At 48.2% G+C, this 20,509-nt stretch overlaps 2 protein-coding genes across 2 annotated transcripts in view; one reads left to right on the top strand and one right to left on the bottom strand.

Moving 5' to 3' along the window:
* The window catches only part of ANXA11 (annexin A11), a 282,321-nt gene that overhangs the window by 237,331 nt on the left and 24,481 nt on the right, over nt 1–20,509 (bottom strand). The window lies entirely within an intron of this gene.
* The window catches only part of ZCCHC24 (zinc finger CCHC-type containing 24), a 158,400-nt gene that overhangs the window by 133,870 nt on the left and 4,021 nt on the right, over nt 1–20,509 (top strand). The window contains exons 3-4 of the mRNA XM_077350884.1: nt 6,207–6,371; nt 15,579–20,396. Of these exons, the coding sequence (XP_077206999.1) occupies nt 6,207–6,371; nt 15,579–15,692 (279 nt within the window). The 3' untranslated portion in view covers nt 15,693–20,396. The remainder of the gene's footprint in view (nt 1–6,206; nt 6,372–15,578; nt 20,397–20,509) is intronic.

A 20,509-nucleotide genomic window follows, 5' to 3' on the forward strand; every position in this document is an offset into this window, starting at 1 on the left:
TTTCCTGAGAACCATGCGCCAGATGTACGTGGAGCCATTCGAGAAGGAGACGGCGGAGAAGAAGCTCAAATCCCTGAAGCAAGGGAAGATGACAGTGGCCGAGTATGCCAGGGAATTTAAGGAGCTGTCCTCATCTGTGCCGGATTGGACCGAGCCCCAACGAGTGCACGCGTTCGTGGGGGGCCTCTCCGGGGATTTGTCCAGCAAGTGCCTCCTCCTGGAAGACCCGCTCACGGTGGCAGGTTGGGTTCAACTGGCAGGAGAGATGGAGAGCCGCCTGGAAAGGGCGGCCGAATATCAAGGAGTCGCCGGCAAGGCAGGGGCGAAGACTTCCACACCCAAGAAAGTCAAGCCCCATGCAAAACTGGAACCGAGCGAGCGCACTCGGCGCATGGAGAAGGGACTGTGCTTGGGCTGTGGTCAGGCTGGCCACTTCCTTGCACAGTGCCCAACCAAGACGGTGCCCGGTGCCAAGCCTACGGGAGGAACCCCAGCCAAAGCATCCTCTACCAAGAAACCGGCCCCAAATAAAAGTGCCAAGTCTCTGCTGGTGCCAGCTGGAGCCGCCACTGTGGTGGAGGAATCGGAGGAGAGCAGCGGCCAGGATGAAGGAGGTCAATCGGAGGAGCAGTCGGGAAACGAAGACGGTCTGCTGTAAAGGCGCCCCGCCAGCAGGCCTCCGGCAGGGGCAAACGAGTGGTGAGTGATTCCCCCCTGATTCTTTTGCCTGCAACCCTCACAGAGCCCAAGTCGGGGCGAAAAGTGGGGGTTCGTTGCATTGTGGACTCAGGGTGTACCCAGACTTTAGTAAGCCCAGCACTAGCCGAGACTTTGGGGGTGGGGAAGGTGCCTTTGGGTGAGCCGCTACCCATTACCCAACTGGATGGAAAATGCGCCCCAGGGGGGGAGGCTACGGCCATGACGCTCCCTATGGACTTGGATGTCGAGAAACATTGGGAGCAAATTCAACCCCTGGTAGCGCCCCACTCCGCGTTCCCATGTGTCCTGGGCCTGGATTGGTTGAGGGAACACGATCCCACAGTGAAGTGGAAAAAGGGAACGGTGAAGTTTTCCTCACCCAGTTGCAAGCGGCATGTGCGGCCCCAGCTTGCTCAAAATGGCCGGGTCGTGGCCGCGGTCGGGACCGTGGGGGGGGCGGTCATTCCCCAGGAGTATCGAGACTTTGCAGATGTGTTCGCAGAGGCTGAGTGCGATCAACTTCCCCCCCACCGTAAAACAGACTGTGCCATCGAGTTAAAGAAGGGGGAGCCCCTCCCCAAAGCCAAGCTTTATTCAATGAGCCCGAGAGAGATGAAAGAACTTAGAGAGTTCTTGGACAAAAACTTAGCCCGGGGATTTATCAGACCTGCGACTTCGCCCTTGGCGGCCCCGGTCCTTTTTGTAAAAAAGAAAGACGGGTCCCTGCGCCTCTGCACGGACTACAGAGGGCTGAATGCTGTTTCCACCTGTAATGCCTACCCGCTGCCTTTGATTAAGGACTTGCTGGGACATTTGGGGAGGGCTCGGATTTTTACAAAGCTGGACTTGAGAGAAGCCTATTACCGGGTCCGAATAAAGAAGGGGCATGAATATTTGACTGCCTTTAACACCCCCTTGGGCCAATTTGAGTACACCGTCATGCCGTTCGGCCTCGCCGGCGCTCCGGGCGTGTTCATGAACATGATAAATGAAATTATGCATGATTTATTGTATCAGGGGGTGTTGGTGTACATTGATGATATTTTGGTGTATTCTGAAAATGTGGGCAAGCACGCCAAATTGGTCCGCGAAGTGCTCCGCCGACTGCGGAAGCACCAGTTGTTTGCTAAACTTTCAAAGTGTGAATTTCACCGGGATTCGGTGGAATTTCTGGGTTTCCGGGTCTCCCAAGCGGAGATTGAAATGGACCCAGGCAAGGTGCGTGACTTGCTGTCCTGGGAACCACCCCGCACGCGGAGGCAACTGCAAAGTTTCTTAGGATTTGCAAACTTTTACAGGACATTCATCCCTAGTTTTGCCAAGGTGGCATTGCCTCTCACTGACTTGCTGAAAACAAAGGACGGGGGGAAAGCGGCGAGCCGTCCGGGCGCCCCACTCCAGTGGACCCCCCAGTGTCAGGAGGCTTTTGAAAATCTGAAGCTCCTGTTTACATCTGAGCCCGTGCTAGCCCATGCTGACCCAACTAAGCAATTCACCGTGCAAGTAGATTCCTCAGATGTGGCAATGGGGGCCGTGATCCTACAAGAGGGGGAGGATGGGAAGTTACACCCATTAGCTTATTTGTCAAAGAAGTTCTCTGGGGCAGAAAGAAACTGGGCGATTTGGGGGAAAGAGGCAGCTGCAGTAAAATTGGCCTTAGCTACCTGGAGACATTGGTTGGAAGGGTCCGCCGTCCCGTTTGTTGTTTGGACAGACCATAAGAATCTTCAGGCACTCAAGCAGCCCCGCTCGCTTTCCGCCAAGCAAATGCGGTGGGCGGAGTTTTTCTCTCGATTCAACTTCACTCTCAAGCATCTGCCAGGCAAAATGAACTTCTTGGCGGACGCTCTGTCCCGCTTGCCCCAGTACAACAGCAAGCGCGACCCATTGGTGGACACAGTCTTTACTCCCGCCCAACTGGGAATGGCCGCAGTGACACGCAGTCAAACCAAGACGGGAAATTCGATCCGGTAATAGGCTTCTCTCAAGTCCAAACCAAGATGTTGCGGAATGATGTGGAGAAGTATGTGCAGGGTTGTCCCACTTGCCTTGTTTCCAAACCTGCGGGTGGGAAGAAACGGGGGTTGCTGCAGCCCCTGCCCACTCCCTCCCGCCCGTGGTCCGATGTCACCATGGATTTTATCACGGACTTACCGCCCAGTCAGGGTAAATCAGTGATCTGGGTGGTGGTACATGCATTTTCCAAGCAAGCCCATTTTATCCCTTGTGCTGGCTTGCCCTCAGCGGCCAAATTGGCCTCGATGTTTGTGACCCACATAATACGCCTACATGGGATCCCGAGGCGTCTGCTCACGGATCGGGGCCCCCAGTTCGTTGCCAAGTTCTGGCGGGAGCTCCTAAGATTGTTGGGAGTGGAGCAAGCCTTGACATCAGGCTACCACCCTGAATCCAACGGCCAAACCGAGAGGGTGAACCAAATTCTTGAACAGTACCTGCGCTGTTTTATCAACCACCAACAGAATGACTGGGTAGCTCTCTTGCCACTTGCTGAATTTGCCTATAACAATGGAGCGCACGCCTCCACGGGTGTGTCACCTTTCAAAGTAGTGTACGGGACAGACTTAGTGGCTGCACCCACCTGGGAGCTGAGTTCTGCCGAAGCCCCTGAAGTCACCAAGTGGGCTGCAACTATCAGTGCTGGTTGGCCTGACATTGTCTCAAGCCTCAAGGAGGCTAAACAGGCCTATAAAACCCAGGCTGACAAGAAACGGGCCCCAGCCCCCGCATGGAAAGTGGGGGATCTCGCTTACTTGTCTACAAAGAACCTGCGCTGTCAGCAAAAGTCCAAGAAGTTGGGTCCTAAATACGTGGGGCCCTTTCCAATTGTAAAATTGATCAATGCTGTGACTGTGGAATTGTCTTTGCCTAAAACTTACAGGAATGTACATCCGGTTTTTCATTCCAGCCTGCTGCGACGAGCCCCTGTGCCGGATGTGTGGCACCCTCCGTTATCTACACCTGTGCCGGTCTACATCGATAAAGACACTCACTATGAAGTCAACCAAATATTGGACTCTCGTGTGCACAAGGGTCGCCTCCAATACTTGGTAGATTGGAAGGATTTTCCTTCGGGGGAGAGGGAGTGGGTGGAGGCAGAGAACGTGAAGGCACCTCGCCTCCTCCGAGCTTTCCACCGCGCATTCCCTGATTGCCCCCGTCCTGTGGATGCGGGCTAGGGCGGGGGAGGTCTTTTTAGTGAGGAGGGATGTCAGGATTGTAGAATCTCTGTCATAAATTAGCTTGAGTTCCTCCATGTCAGTTATATTGTTTTATATTGCTTGGCGCCTGGTTGCCCCAGGTCCTGTATTCTTGCTAACCATAAAAGTGAATAATTTGTTTTTGTAACCTTATCACATGTTGTGGCCTCTCGGCAGAGCCTGGGTTTGTTGTCACCTCCTCAAGGCTATGAGAATGTATTTCTGTTTTTCTTACACATGTGTCTTTTCTCCGGCTCCCCTCCCTTGGGAACTGTCAAGTTTTGGGCGGGAGAATTGTATTGATAAGCAGAAGCAAATCTGTACTCTAGTCAGATTTGATTTCTCAGTCCTATGGCGTGTAGTACTTTCCAATAAAGCTTTCTTTAATTAAGAAGCCTGTTGTGAGTTCTCTGCACGTTTGACACTTCTGTGACAACAAGGATTTTGGCTGGCTGTGCCTTCTACAGCAGCCATTATTTGCTAGCTCCGCCTCTTGTGGCAGCCATTTTGTTGCTTTGCTCACCCTGCTGTTTCAGAATTCCCACATTTCCCGTGAGCTCAATAATACTGAGGACCTCTGGCTAGGATCTTGAAGAGTCATAATGCTCAGGCAGGTTCAAATTCCACAATTTCTCTTTGCCAAAAATGAAATTCTTCACTGCAGAAGGCTGAAAGGATTGAGGGGGCATAAATATGCAGGCCTAGCTAAAGTTGAGCCAAGAATAATAAGTTATTATTAATAACACTCTTCTCTGTATGCCAATATTGCAAATACTCTGCACATGTTTTTCCTTTATTGCTTCGTTACCACACAGATCTGCTTACTTCTCATTTGGGAATAATTTCTAGGTTGAGGAAATCATTTTCAGGCAGGTGTACTTTAGGATGCTCCCCTTGTATTAATTAAGGTACTGATTAATTGCTGTCTGCCCCACTTCCCGCTTTTCGAGAGTTTTTTTAAAGAAATGTTTTATTCAGAAAAGAAAAATACTACATGTTACGTATTACAGAACTAGTATTTGAAGACACGATAAGCATAAAGCAGGTATTTAACAATACATATCTTGTTCATTTGCATCACTCCAATATTATTTATTTATTTAGATTTATATCCTGCTGCTATCAAGGTTTGTCTTGTGGCAGATTACAATTAAAATATAAAACCCCACACAAATTGAAAATTAAAAATTAAAAACCCAATCATAATCATAATCAGCAGAGCCAAAGAGCCAAAGAGAGGGAAAACAAAAGGAGAAACGTCTCATGGAAAAATCCTGGGGTGCCAATCATTCCAATGCAGATCTTAGATGTGGATGTGGAGGGGCCCCTAGACCTGGCAGAAGAGCTCCGTCTTGCAGGCCCTGCGGAACCATAACAGTGGTCCTCAGCTCTTTGGGGAGCTCATTCCACCAGGACTGAAAAGGCCCTGGCCCTGGTTGAGGCCGGGCACACCTCACGTGGGGGGCATAAAGCGATAGGCGGTCCCAGACACAAAGGGCCTTAAAGGTCACAACCAAAACCTTGAACCTGATCGGGGCCACAACTGGAGACCAATGCAGCTGCCTCAGCACCGGCTGGATATGGAAGATCCAAGGTCTTTCTGTGGGACCCTAGCGGCTGCAGTTTGCACCAGCCGCAATTTCCCAGGCAGGCCCGTGTAGAGTTAGTTACAAAAGTCAATCCTGGAGGTGACTGTCACATGGATCACCGCAGTCAGGTGTTCCAGGGACAGGTAGGGCACTACTGCATTTTCACCAGAGTTTGATTTGCAGCAAAGTTTGTTTTTTTATTATTATTATTATTATTATTATTATTTATAATTAAATGTAAGCCTGCCCCTCTCGGTCCACCCAAATTCTAATGCAAAGTTATCATACACACTGCAGTCTAAGAGAGATCATTTGTTTTCATCTAGATGTATACTGGTCAATATAAACTCAGCACAGTTTTGAATCCTGGTTCACATTCTAGTATCGGGAAGATCTGGGTTCAAATCTCCACTCATGCCAGGGAAGCTTGCTGGGAGAACTTAAGCCAGTCATATTCTCTCAGCCTACCCTGCCTTACGGGGTTGTTGTGAGGATAAAATGTAGGACAGGAGAATGACGTAAGCCCCTTTGGGTCCCCATCAGGGGAGAAAGGTGGGGAATAATGAAGTAAATAAGTGAATCAAATAAAAACCAGACATTGCCAATGAAAATCCTTTTGAAAGTGAGAAGGAGGCCAGTGTCACGGGGACATGGAAGATCCTAACAGGTGTGTGTGTTTTTCCTCCCTCTTATCTTTTAGGCCCGTCCAAAAGGAGAAGGCCTGACGCCATACCAGGGGAAGAAGCGCTGTTTTGGTGAATATAAATGTCCCAAATGCAAGAGAAAATGGATGAGCGGAAACTCTTGGGCCAACATGGGGCAGGAATGCATCAAGTGCCACATTAACGTCTATCCTCACAAGCAGGTAAGGCTCTTGTAGCAGCAGCTCTGAGTAGTTAAGCATGTGCACGGGAAGAACTGGAAGGCTGGGCAGATATTGGAGTCCAGAACACACCAGGCTGTGATGGGTCAAGGCTGAAGACCAGGGGTAGTCAAACTGCGGCCCTCCAGATGTCCATGGACTACAATTCCCAGGAGCCCCTGGCAGGGGCTCCTGCAAATTGTAGTCCATGGACATCTGGAGGGCCGCATTTTGACTACCCCTGCTGAAGACCATTAGAAGTCCAGGGCAAAGAGTTGCCAGACCCCTAGGCTAAGGCCCCCTGCTACCAGGCCGAACGGGCTCATCAGGTGCTGAAACAGGACCTGATATGCTCCATCAACTACCAACAGAATGACTGGGTGGTGATACTCCCCCTGGCAGAGTATGCATACAGTACGCCCCCCACCCCCCCAAAATACAGGGGTCTCTCAGAAATGATCTACAGCTCCATGCCATGACCTTCCTTTGCTCTCATGCTCCCACCAGGGGATCAGGAGGGGGTATCCCCAGTCCTTGAGGATTGGTCAGCAAAGATACGGGACTCCTGGGAGGAGGTGGTTCAGGCTGTAGGTGGGCTGATCGCAAGAGGTCTCCTGCACCTGGCCTGGGAAAAAGGGACCAGGTTTACATTTCTACCAAGAATGTGAAAATCAGGCATTTGAGCAAAAAACTGAGTTACAAGTTTGTGAGTCCATTTAAGATTTTCAGCAAGGTGGCAGTCAGGGTGTGCCTGCCTCCTTCGTATAAAAATATGCCCAGTCTTCCATTTCAGCCTGCTTTAAAAAGTACTACCACCTGACGAATGGCCCCAGAACAGTGATTCTCCATGGCTAATGAGGATATCCACTTTGAGCTCTCGGGCATCCTGGGCTCCCGCATACATAGGGGTCACCTCCAGTGCTTGGTACCAAGCAAAGGTTTTTCCGGAGGCTGAGAACAAATTGGTGGACGCTGTAGATGTGCAGTCTCTGATCTTTCTGTTGGGCTTCGAGGGAAATCCTGTCCCCACCCACCTTGACGAAATGGGGTAAGGAGAAGCTCTAAGGGTGGGCAAGTGTCATGTAACCTTCCCCCAATTGTTTGTAGTGAATTTTGGGTGTGCTACTTGCCTGATCTTTCCGAGGAGTTTACTCTGGTTTCCTGGTTTTTCAGGACTGCCTAGCCTCCTGTTCTCCATCTTGCTCCAGGGTGGCTTCCCTGCTCCTTTCTCTGAGGTTCTTCTTGTGTTGCATCTAAAGTGCCCAGTGGCCTCACTGGCTTATTGGCACTTGGGTGTGGATGCTCTGTTTGGTTCTCTCTTCGATGATAAAAGCCCAGCCATGGTTGGAACAGATTTTGGCGCACAATTTGTGTGTGAAGGGGGGGATGGGGGCTGCCTATATAAACCCTAGTTGTAGCTCCCTGCTTTTAGTGATGCGCACCTCTCACAAGCCCTTTGTGGACTTGAATCAACAGCTGCTGGAGTTTTCTTTAAGAGACGCCTTGTACATCCTTGGGGTAGTTAATTCCTGGAGTGACAGAACACGTGCCCCATTAGCCACCTGTGGGGAGCCGGAATTCACCCTTTCTGGTTCTTCCGTCAGCACAGCCACACTGACAGAAGAGGACAGTTTTGCCCGTAGCCTCTCCAGATCTTCTGACCTGCATGGCTTTTCATTCACGTTGGTCCCACAACTCTGGGAATCTAGGACCACTTGGACGCTTATGCCCACAAACTCAACTCTTCTTGTTTAGACTTTCCAGTATAACTGTGTGATTTATACTTGTTTAAAAAAAATTCTACTATTCTGGCATGGAGGGTCAAGTCATCACAGTTTTTAACAAAAGAGGTTCTTGCTTTCTTTAGGGGGGGGCTTTTATTCTTGTGCCAGTTGAAAAACATAAGGGGTGGCATTAAATTCTTTTTGTCGGACAGGGCACAACTCATCAGAGACTGCAATGATCCCAGGGGTGATGCCTACAGCTGGGGTCCCAAACGTGGTGCCTGTGGGGGCCAGAGAGCCCACTGACACCTTTCCTGACACCTGCCAAGAGTTTTAGAGAGTCGGAGGGGCCAAGTGGTGGTGCCTTTTGACAAGGAGGGCTTCACATTAGGGCCACCTCAGCAGTCATCTCGGCCATCTCAGCAGTCACCGAAGCCCGAGGCGGTGCATAGGAGGCCAGCGTCATGGCACAGGGAGGAGGGGCGGCAACAAGTCCTGGGTTGAGACCAGAGCAAAGATCAATGTGGCCCCTTCTCAGCCTGCAGCACTTGTTGCATCCCACCCCTCGGTTAGTCTGCTCAAGGGGTAAAGGGCATCTTTTTAGCTGCCATTCTTGGAGGGTTAGTTTCAGGGGATTTATTAGGGTTTTATTAAATTATGAATGTTTTATTCTAAGCCACCATGAGTCCCCAGAGAAGAATTTAAATCCAAAAATAAAAATATAAAAAATATATAAGTTACGTGATCCTGTACTAATAATCACCTACTCACTCCACATGGGCCATCTTTTCTCCTAAAGGTAAAGGTAAAGGTATCCCCTGTGCAAGCACCGAGTCATGTCTGACCCTTGGGGTGACGCCCTCTAGTGTTTTCATGGCAGACTCAATACGGGGTGGTTTGCCAGTGCCTTCCCCAGTCATTACCATTTACCCCCCAGCAAGCTGGGTACTCATTTTACCGTCCTCAGAAGGATGGAAGGCTGAGTTAACCTTGAGCTGGCTGCTGGGATCGAGCTCCCAGCCTCATGGGCAGAGCTTCAGACAGCATGTCTCCTGCCTTACCACTCTGCGCCACAAGAGGCTCTTCAGCCCTGCCTTAATACCACCTTTTTTGTCCCTAGCCATTGCTGGAACAAAATCATCAGTATTTCAACAATTGTTATATAGGCTCAGAGCCATTCTGTACCCAATAAAAACAGTGATATTGTTACCTTTTGTAAACGCCATATTTTTGGCATTTTGTACAACGTCATGAACATCCTGCGTTCCAACAGCAAACCTCAAGCAACATCTTCCATTTTAAAGCGTTTGCAGGGGAATCCGCACAACCGCCAATGTAGGTAAATCTGCTATCGAAAAGGGCTGCAATTAATAGCGGCAGCTCTCTGTAAGGCACACAGCCATTTTTCTTGGGGAAAAGGCTCTCCCACTAGTACTGTTCTCGTAACACACAAATTTCCAGTCTTGCCGGAATCGCAACAAAGGAGGCGATATTTTTCCGCACTTACTCCCACCCCTTTCCATCAGTCAAAAAGAACAGCCAATAAACTGTTGTGTTGGTGCTTCCCTTTAAAAACTGTTTTTTAAAAATCCGAAAACACCAGTAGCAATGCATATTTGTTCATTTGATGTATCAGAAAGACCTTTTTCGCAGGTGTGGGAGCTGGCGCTTCATCATTTACACACTCTTACAGTTAAAAAAAAAATCCCCCCACCCCCCCAGTGCAATTTCTGAAAGAAAGAAGGCTTGCAGTAAAAGGAGCCCTATGAATAGATACATACGCATTTAAACATATAAGTCTCATTTAAGAAAAAAAAATTGCTGGCATCACAGTCCCTTTAAAAGAGGGAGAAAGGTGATTGGCCACCTCTCTTGACTGACAGGTGGAAGAGAAGAGTGTGTTCCCCTCTTCTGCCATTTCAAGCAGGCGTGCAAAATGGCAGAAAGCATGAGACAGCAGCAGAGGAGCCAGCAGGTGAGGAATTCCAGGAGGTGTTCTTTTTTTTTTTTTAGCATTACGTTATTGTGCTGGCGTAAGGCCATTTTTTTTCTGTGCAGAATGGCCCTCAATTTTGTAAAATGAAGCACGGAGGACTTTATCAATGGATTTCCTGGCAGATTCCTTCCTAATACCACCAGATCAAGAATGAGACTCTTCCTGGCTTCATCCCAGGAAGCAAGCCAAATGCAATCAACATGCTGAGAGTCTAGCAACTGCAAATGGAGTTTATGATAAACTTTGTGGGGGGGTGCCTGTTTTTGTTTCAGCCCAATCCCCATGAGTTGCATTCATTCAACAGTCACCGGATAAACATTGTGGAAAGCATCCGTAATAGTCATACACATGAATCTCCCTTGCTGCATTAAATCAACATTGTTATGGATTCAGTGGTAGAAAAATAAGACTGGGAGATGTACAAAGCTTTGGAAAGGTTATGCATAAAGAGGAGCACACATAGTATCAAAACTATGGAGTATCAAAACTGTGCTAACTAAAGAGTGCTAAACATTGGCCAGCAATGCGAGGAGTCCTTCTAAGAGGGTGCCAGGGAGTAGTCCCCCAGCTGAGGATTACACACTCTGACCTCGTTACCCTTCAGCTTTCAGAGCCTCTACTCCCGTCTTTCTCAACTTTTTTACCATTGACAAACCTCTTCAGGCTTCAGAAGTGGTGCAAAACGCAGAAGTGGTGCAAAATTATGCAGAACACGTTGGGGAAGCGTACATGCCCATCCTTGGCCATTTTGGGAGGGGGTGACATGACCATATATGGTCATATCAATTGATAAATGTTTAACAAATGTATATATTTGAAAAATTAATTAACTCCCACCCATTTGGGAAACCTTTCCAGGGCTGTCAAGAAACCCCAGGGTTTCAGAAAACCCTGGTTGAGAAAGCCCGCTCTGCTCTATTCTCTCTCTCATTCTCTCTCTCTCTCTCTCTCTCTCTCTCTCTCTCTCTCTCTCTCTCTCTCTCTCTCTCTCTCTCTAGCTTTCATAATTGGCGGTGATGAAGTTCTCACTGTCAGGAGCCAAATGACCAAGTTAAAAATGTTGCCTTTTTCACTGTGATTTACCCCATCCACTGTTCTCACGAAGTCTATACCTCAAGATATCTCAAGGCAGGCAGGCAGGGAGGGATGTAAATATCAAGGAACTGATTGCAGAGTACTTGGCATTAGAAAGCTCATCCCTTGAATAAGAGCCAGCTTGGTGGTTAGGAGCACAGACTTCTAATCTGGCAAGCCGGGTTTGATTCCTTGCTCCTCCTCCACGTGCAGCCAGCTGGGTGACCTTGGGCTCACCACAGCCCTGATAAAGCTCTTCTGACCAAGCAGGAATATCAGGGCTCTCTCAGCCTCACCCACCTCACAGGATGTCTGTTGTGAGTAGGGAAAGGGAAGACAATTGTAGGTCGCTTTGAGATTCCTTCAGGTAGAGAAAAGCGGCATCTAAGAACCAACTCTTCTTCTTCTTTTTTGTTGGTCTTAAAGGTGTCTCTGGGCTCTACATTTGTTAATTTAGAAGAGATGTTTGGGAACGACATACACATGCCTCCAACTTCTTATGTATGCCCGTATAAATACTGCTGGAGGCTCTGCATGCTTACTCCTAGGTAAATCCTACTCATCCAAAATGCACTTTCTACTGTGCAAGCATGCATAGGACTGCAGCTGTAATTCTGCAGATCAACAAAGCCCACCCCCTACATGGCTCTGGGGAAGTTTCCAAACTGACCTTTACCGCCTGGCTTCCTGCCGTGCTCAGTTTAAGCTTTATTTTTCCCAAAGTCCCCATGGCCCTTTAACAGAAACAAGGTGACCCCTTTTGCAGAAGGTTGTTCCAGCTCACAGTTTGTTGCCCTTTTTCTCCTGACGTCACCCCAGGCCTACAATTCAGCTGGAATGCATATCCCTTTCCCTGGCATTCTTGGAGCCTCACCACCCAGCCTTCTGAATGCCAACCTCTGTATTATCACCCCCTTCCCCCCCCCTTCTAGCAGAGCATGGCTGTCAGTGGCTGCTCCCCAATTGGCATCTGATCAAGCCACATTCTCAGTTTCTTCTGACTTTCTGGGTGATAGCAGCTGCAGAACTAAGTCCAGGCTCAGGCAGCTGGTAGCTGAAACGCTTTGCTGGGTGAGGGGGATGTGAAACATTTATTTCCCTGATGCAATCAAAGTAATTCCCCAGGCAGATTTTTTGCAAACTCCAAGATGGGGCACCCGAAAGGCGTTTCTCTTGCTTAGCAAGATTCTTGTCCTGTATGAAGAACACGAGAAGTGGTCTAGTCCAGCATCCTGCCTCCCACAGGAGCAAACGAATTCCTCTGGAAGACCAACAACAGGACATGGAGGCGGAGGGCTTCGTGTAATAAGAAGAGCTCTGCTGGATCAGACTATTGGTCCCATCTTGCACAGTAGCCAACCAGTTTGGCATGCCTTGGCTGTATCGGCGATCGTGGAAGCTCGAGGCGGCCAGCACCACGAAGGGGAGGGGCGGCGCCAGCGCCGCCCCTCCCCTCCGTGGTGCTGGCCTCCTGGGCTTCCACAATCGCCGAAACAGCCGAGGCACGCAAAAGCACCCAACCCAACTCTGGCTTTCCCTTCATGTTGCCTCCTGGCTCCGGTTTGCTGCCTCTGAGTGGAGAGACCCCCTTTCATCATCACGGCTTGTGGCTGCTGATAAACCTCTCTGCCATGAATCCGTCTCATCCCCTTTTCAAGCCATCTACATGTGTGGCTATCAGCAAAAGCGACAGAAGTTTTAAATATTTCCCCGCACCATTACCTGATTCGCCACGAGCAGTCCAGCAGAGAAGCAGTCCGCAAGTGAGCCGAGGTTCGGAGCTGCTTTCCTGTGTTACTTTGGGCCTTTTCACCTCTCAGACGTAAATTTCTTTTTGCTTAAACTGGTGCGTAACATGAATATGGAATCTATATTGGCCACAGCTGTACCTTCATATTCCAATTGGATCTCTTTCACCTTCTCGTCTCCTTTTAACCACATGAATCCACAACGGAATGTTCTTCCAGATAAAATCGGAGCCCTTCGGGACTTAAAACATTTTTCACAGTGTTGTTCCACCAAAGCCATTGATTGAGGCCCCGAGGAAACCAACAACTGTCCTCTCTTCACACAGAACAGCATTCGTACGCCATACAGCAGGGGTGGCCAAACTGTTTCTCTTCAGTTGTCCATGGACTACGATTCCCATGAGCCCCTGACAGCATGCCATACAGTCCACAACATCATAGCACCACACACCCCTCTTATTAGAAAGAAGGCGGCCATTTAACTTCAAGGGATTGCCAATTCAGACCACATTAGTCCTAAAAGTGCCCAAATCAACATTGATTCAGACACCTTTCAGACAATCCGAACTAAATTGTACATGCCTAGTAGTACTGCCATCGATGAAAAGGGCTGCTGGCGGTTATCACTACATTGAGAAAAAGTTAGAAAAAAAGACAGATGATCCACAGAGTGTGAAAGTGAGGAAAAGATCAACAAACAGTGTGACAATAAAAGCAATGCAGTTTTTTGTCTTAGAACTTGTCTGTTGATTTCATAAGTTCCCCACATGCCAGAATGGGGTCCGGATTTGTCACCCTCTATCAAGACCATACTTTTCATCAGTGGTTTGTGTCTATGTCAAAATACAACAAATGCTTTTCAAAACCATATATACAAGTAAAAAACCATGTTATAGAATGAACCCAGGAATTCAACATCACACATACCTTCCACTAATTTCTCATACATTAATCCACTTTATTCAACATCGGTATTCTCTTAAATTCTATCATACCAAATAGTAAAAATCAATAAAACTTCCATACTTCCAATGCAACAGAACAGAAAAAAATCTCTTTTACATTACTTCAAATATACATTATCCAAAGAAGGATCATTGTCCATGGGGTCGCGATGGGTCAGACACGACTTCGCACCTAACAACAACAAGTATTGAGTAAATGGAGAATCCTTCTCTGTTCTAGAAAGAAAAGTCCCCGAATGCAACCTGCTGAGTCATGATCTGAAATACCCATGCCATACCTGTGGGACCGCCTACTGCCCTATGTTTCCTGCAGGGCCTTATGCTCTGCGGGGGAAAACCTATTGGTCATTCCCAGCCCCAGGGAAGCGCACCTAGCCTTGACCAAGAACAGGGCCTTTTCGGTCCTGGCCCCTACCTGGTGGAATGAGCTCCCGAGTGAGCTGTGGGCCCTGCGGGATTTGACATCTTTCCGCAGGGCCTGCAAAACGGAGCTCTTCCGCCGGTTTATGGTTGAGGCTGGGACCAGCGGAGGAGGTCGGCTGCCCCCCCCCCCTCAGCAAAGGGAGGTTGTGGGCCTGTGGACATCATGCCTCCCCATGCTCTCAACGCTTCTAGTTTGGATGGGGAAGTAGGTTGGGAGATTATCCGCCATGTTATGGGTTTTTAAGTCTTTTAATGGGGGTGTTTTAATGGGGTTTTAAGACTATGTTACCCGACATAAGCCCATTGGGGAGTGGCAGGATACAAATCGAATAAACAAACGGCAGGTACAGAAACCTGTGAATAAAGTGACCATCTATGAAAAACAGGCATGCAAGTCAAATGTAGTTACATAAAGTATGATCATCCTTGTCACAATTTACAGAATAAATTGATGCATACAAGTATCTTTCCACAGCCATTCAAGACCCATTTTTTAAAATCCTCTTTTACTGTAAATTCCTTGCCATCCAATAATGAAAAACCATGTAAACTCCTAGGGGCAGGGATGAGGATATCCCAATGTTTTGCTTCTTATTAATAATGTAGAAATGCTGCATAGCCATTAGCAAGCACAAATGACTACAAAATCACAAAAAACTTGTTATAAAAAGGCGGAGAATCTGGTTTTGATGCAGTCCTTATTCACATGGCCCCTTTGGCCTTGCATCCATTTTGTTGTAATAACATTATACCCTTTAAATGTTTTACTTTTTGAAGATCTTTGACACACAGGTCAGAGCCAAGAAAAGACAGGCCTAGAATAGCAGCTTGTAGTAAGGAGGTTCTCTGCTGTCATATGAGTATAGTGGTGTTTTTGAAGAAGAGACAGCAATTCATGAATATTTGGGGTCACTGGAGTTTGGAATACTTCCCAGTTAACTTCTATACAGAGTTACAGACTTCCTAGTTCATTGAAGGCTAGTTGCTATCCCAGAAGAATGTTTTCACTTTTGCATTTGCATTTCCGCACCAGAGGCTTTGCGCTGGCCTGCAGGCTGGAGTTTGAGCTGGGGCAGGTTGCTCCCACAGGGCCCAGTGTAACTTGTCCACCACAGAGGAGCCAGAGCAGCAAAGTTCCCAGTGCGGAAACAGTCACAAGCATGAATCAGTGAACAGCCCTCTAGACCCGCAAGCCAGTTTTTGTACACCCTATAAAAAGTGGTTATGGGTTATTCCATGCTAATATTTACAGAAATGTCTCTTTTTCTCCCCCTATGTAGAGACCTTTGGAAAAGCCTGATGGCCTGGATGTTTCCGATCAGAGCAAAGAACACCCTCAGCATCTGTGCGAGAAATGCAAAGTGTTGGGGTATTACTGCCGCCGTGTGCAGTGAACCAAGGGGGATCGCTTCTGCTTGCCGCCTTTCGGGATGCTCTTGTAGCACACACAGCCAAAAGGAAGGGGAAGGGAGAGAAAATAGCAGACGAGCACCCCAGACTTCGCCAATATTGCCTATCAATAAACTAATAATATGCCTTACTTTTAATAGAATGTAACCCTTTTCCTGTGTATGTGTATACATGCAAGTTGTATTTATAGGACTATGCGATGTTTATATATATATGATATATGAAACAGATGTTGGGTGTGCGTCACCCAGCTCTTGCAATGGAAGGGCCCTCCATTCTTTTCCACGAGGCTGGCATGTGGCACCTTGCGGAAGCCACACTGGAAAGAGTGGGGGTGGTTTTAGTAGTCGCTCTTGGGGGATGGAGCCCATTGGCCTTCACGATGGAACCATCCATGGTTTCTGTCCATTGTTTACACAGTTCCAGTATTCTGCCCAGAGAGAATATTGCCGTGCTAAGAGAGGTGTATAACTGCATGGGGGTTATAGACAGATGGTATTAACGGCTTCTGCAAAATGGCTTTCATGGGCATTCAAAGCAATAACCCCAACTTTGTACTTGTATAAGGCAATAGGAGGGAGAGAGAACTTGGTTATGTACCCAGTGGGGAGGGAGGGGAAGTATCCATTATTTTTTACTTTAAGGTTGGTTCAAAAGTTCCGTGTGGTTGCGTGCTCACTAAGCCTCCTAGACCACTGAAGTGGGGCTTTTAGCGGGGCTTAGACTAGCAGAACTTGAGGGTTCAAAGGAAAAAGTGAATGATTGTTTGAGGGAGTGGTTTGCATGAACATGGAATGGTAGAGCAGGACACGAGAGGTCAGCTGGGAATTCCGCTTTTTTGTATTCCATCATTCCCGCAACACAGTTATTCAGAAACATGTTCCACTTCAGAATCAAAGGAACCTACTTTGGAGTAAGTGTGTCCCTGACTCATTACTCCTTTTTGTATGTACTTGCTATGCAAGACCAAAGTTCGAGTCCAATGGCACCTTTAAGATCATCAAAGTTGCATCTAAGGTGTGAACTTCTGTGTGCAGGGACACTCCCTCAGACACAAAAAGCTCACGCCTTGAATAAAACTTTGTTGTTGGTCTTAATGTGGCCACTGGCCTCAAATTTTGTTCTGCTACTTCAGACTGTTTGTGAGAACGGGCTTTCAAAGCCCCGCCGTGGCCGCTCAGCAGACACATAGAGGCGGCATTACCCCCTGGTGAGGCATCTCTGGGCCCGGTGGGAAGGCCTGCTTCCCCCCCTCCCCCCTGGTGGCGGCGCGGCCTTTCCCTCGGGTCTAGAAGCACATCTAGGGTCTCTGAGGTCCCGGGTGTGCTTCTAGGCCCGAGGGGAAGGCTTCCTTCTTTACTCCCAGTGTCCTGCCGCTTCCCAGTCGCTTTCTGGCCTGTCCTGGTGAGGGCCTAGATTGTGCCCTCACCCGATTGGCTAGAACTGCTGTCTGTCCTGGTGAGGGATTGGCTCCTCACCCGGACCGGCCCCACCCACTCTCCGCCCACTTACCCCTTAGCGAAATATGAAGGTGGAAAGATAGCAGAACAAATGGAATCCACAGGGCTAAATCTATTTCCCACCACTCAAAGCAGGCTTCTCCATCAGTATTTCAGTCAGATACTCAGTTTTGCCCATCCCTTTCCTAGAGCAGAGAGGCCTTGCTGCTTCCTGTAAGGAGAGGCCAGGCTTCTAACTGCCCCCCCCCCCAATCTTCACGCCCACAGGCACTGAAGAAGGGAGATGTACCACCTTCTCCACACCTCAACAAAATTATACACCTCAAAATAAAAACTTCAGTGTTCCGTTCAGAGGCTTCCAGTTTCAATCAGGATCCATAGTTTACTCAAGAGGTGTACCTGAACCTGCCTTAAGGAGCTCTAGAAAAAAGATTTCACCCTCATCTGTGGCTGAAAGATGCTTTGTGCATGATGCCATTATTTCTCCCCACCAAAGACATGTGGCGGCCCCGCAGAAAACCATATTATGGCTGTGCCCAGATTAATTGGGAAGAGGCCTGGGTGTATTTGAGAACCTCCAGGGTGGCGCCCACAGCCGAGGAGACAGCGGAGGACCAGACCAGGGAAGCTCCATCTGATTTGGTCAGGAAAAAGTGACTTGGGGAGGACAGCCATGATATGGGGCTGGAAGCCTTTCATTTGCCTCATTTGTTGTTGCCATCTTAATAGGCCTTGAACTTAGGGCACCAGAGTGCAAAAAATGAGGAAGGGCTCAGAATCAGGGCATCTCCTTGACATGCAGAAGGTCCCAAGTTCAATCCCCAGCATCTCTAGCTGAAAGGAACATTTAATACTTGATGTGAAAGACCTCTGCCTGGGACCCTGGAGAGCCACTGCCAGTCTGAGTAGATGGTCTTAACCTCAGTGGACCAATGGTCTGATTCAGTAGAAGGCAGCATTGTAGGCCTGTGATAGAACTGGTTGAGGCAGGATGAAGCCAGGTGGTTCACTTGCTTTCTCCGGCCACTTGTTTGGCCCCTTTTTCAGTAAAAGCTGACTCACAGAACTTGATGCCCAAGCAAAACATTGCTTAGGGTATAGCAGATAGTCATTTAATGACCCTGCATGATGGACCAAGCAGGATTACTAAATCAGCTTGCCAACAGGCCAGGGGAGAAGCAAATTCACTTTAAATATTGAGGGATAGATCAATCCCCCAACCTTAAGTAAAACATCCATTAGCCTGCCTAAATGAGAAAATTATTAATTTCCTACCTGCTGAGAGTTTCATACAAAAGTTTCATACAAAAGCTTATTTTTTAGGAAAGGACTGTATAGATGAAGGGGAGTTTAACAGTTTCACTGTAAGTGTTAAGAAGGAAGCCTGGTCAGAAAGCAAACAAATTCTTCGCGTTTGCTTTGAAAAACAGTACATAGAAAGCTCCCTCTCCCCTCTGTTTGGCAGAGGGGAGGGTGGTGGTTATAACTATTTATTTAAAGGCACTGTTTAAATCAATAATTTGGAGCTTGAGGAAAATTTCTGAGCAGGGAGAGCATCTTTGTCAATTGTTCCTCTTCCTGTGGAAGATTTTCTACCCCTGTCTCTCGCTGGGTCCCCTGGGAGTAACAGTTTGTGGTCATTTGGGGCCACAGTGGGAACGCGGGGCAGAGAAGTCCTGCTCCTCTAAGGAAGTTCCTTGAGTCGGCAGAGGTTTTGGACAGGATCCAGTCCCAATGGTTGGAGAACAACACGTCACACCAGTTTCAGTAGAGAATGGCAGGTAGATTGGGATTCTTTATGTGGTCACTTACAGGAGGGGAATGTTTTAAGTTCTAGCACCTGCAATACAGTAGTTGTGGCAGGGCAGGAACTTCCGTGAGTCAAAGCTCACTTCTTCGGATGCTCTTTTCAGTATCTGAAAAAGCGAGTTGTGACTCACAGAAGCTCAAACGCCACCACAGATGTTGTTAGTCTTTAAGGGATTGCTGGACTCTTCCTCTCCTGGAGGAAGGGAACTATTGTCCATCTCCAACCCACCAGTTGTGGGCAGGGAGGGTCAGAGGAGAGAGTCCATCCATAACCTGTTTGCACAAAACCTGCCCAAGGAACGGGTACACCCTCCTTGTCTGTACTTTATTCCAATAACGTGCTTTGGCACAAGCAAGACAAAACATGGCCAGTGCTATAAATTCTTTTTGTTTGCCCCTTTGATGCCAGGCAGCTCTCTCACAGGCCATTTTTGTTAAAACCACGGAAAAATTCAGATGGCCCATCACGCTACCTAGCTAGCACGATTCTGGCCCACTCTGTTCACTTAGGGAAAACGTGAGGTCTCCTAGGCCCCAGTAAAATGGTGTCATGTCCGTCACTAAAGCCTACCTCACAGGGGTAGTAAATATCTTCACCTTGGAAAGAGCAGTAAGATAGCTTTTAATTTTGGATTCATGCGGCAAGGTGAAATTATCCGTGCGGCAAGGTGAAATTATGAGCAATGCAGGGAATTCCTTTCGGCCCTAAATCTTGTTTGTGTGAGCACTTAGGCAGAGAAAAATACTCAGACCTCCTAGCTCTGCTTTATTTACAGGATCGAGGGAGAGAAGCAGAATTGAGCAGAATATAAGAGATTCCTCCCCACACAGAGAGAGAGAGATCAGGGCTTTTGATTCCACTTCCATTTTGTTGCTGAGAAAAGTTATTTCAGTGCAATCCTACACACAGTTATTCTTGCCCGAGCCCTTTGATTTCAGTGGGCTTTGACTGGTGTAATTAAGTCAAGGATTGCCCTGTGAGTTAGCCCTGGCATGGTACTTATTGCAAGGGTGTAGAGACGGCCAAGGGTCTTTTGAAAACTTTAGCCCCTCGTTTAATTTGCTGTCTTCCAGTATGGAGGAGGAGCGAGGCAGCAACTGTAAGGATTATGCTGGCCCAGACAGCTGTAAAGTAATCCATCTACAGCAGGGGTGGCCCAACTATGGCCCTCCAGATGTCCCTGGACTACAATTTCCATGAGCCCTTGCCAACACATGCTGGCAGGAGCTCATGGTAATTGTAGTCCATGGATGTCTGAAGAACTACAGTTCAGCCAGTCCTGATCTACAGCATTTCTTAAAACATGTTAGCAGAATCCTCTCCAGCGCCACAGATCTGGTAGGCAAAAACTAGCAATGGTTCGAACTGAAGGTGGGGATTCCTGTATTTTCCCATGAAACTATGCATGTAGCTCAGGGGTAGTCAACCTGTGGCCCTCCAGATGTCCGTGGACTACAATTCCCATGAGGCCCTGCCAGCAAACGCTGGCAGGGCCTCATGGGAATTGTAGTCCATGGACATCTGGAGGGCC

Source organism: Paroedura picta, chromosome 8 (assembly GCF_049243985.1).
Source record: "Paroedura picta isolate Pp20150507F chromosome 8, Ppicta_v3.0, whole genome shotgun sequence".
In the NCBI taxonomy this organism is placed as follows: Eukaryota; Metazoa; Chordata; class Lepidosauria; order Squamata; family Gekkonidae; genus Paroedura; species Paroedura picta.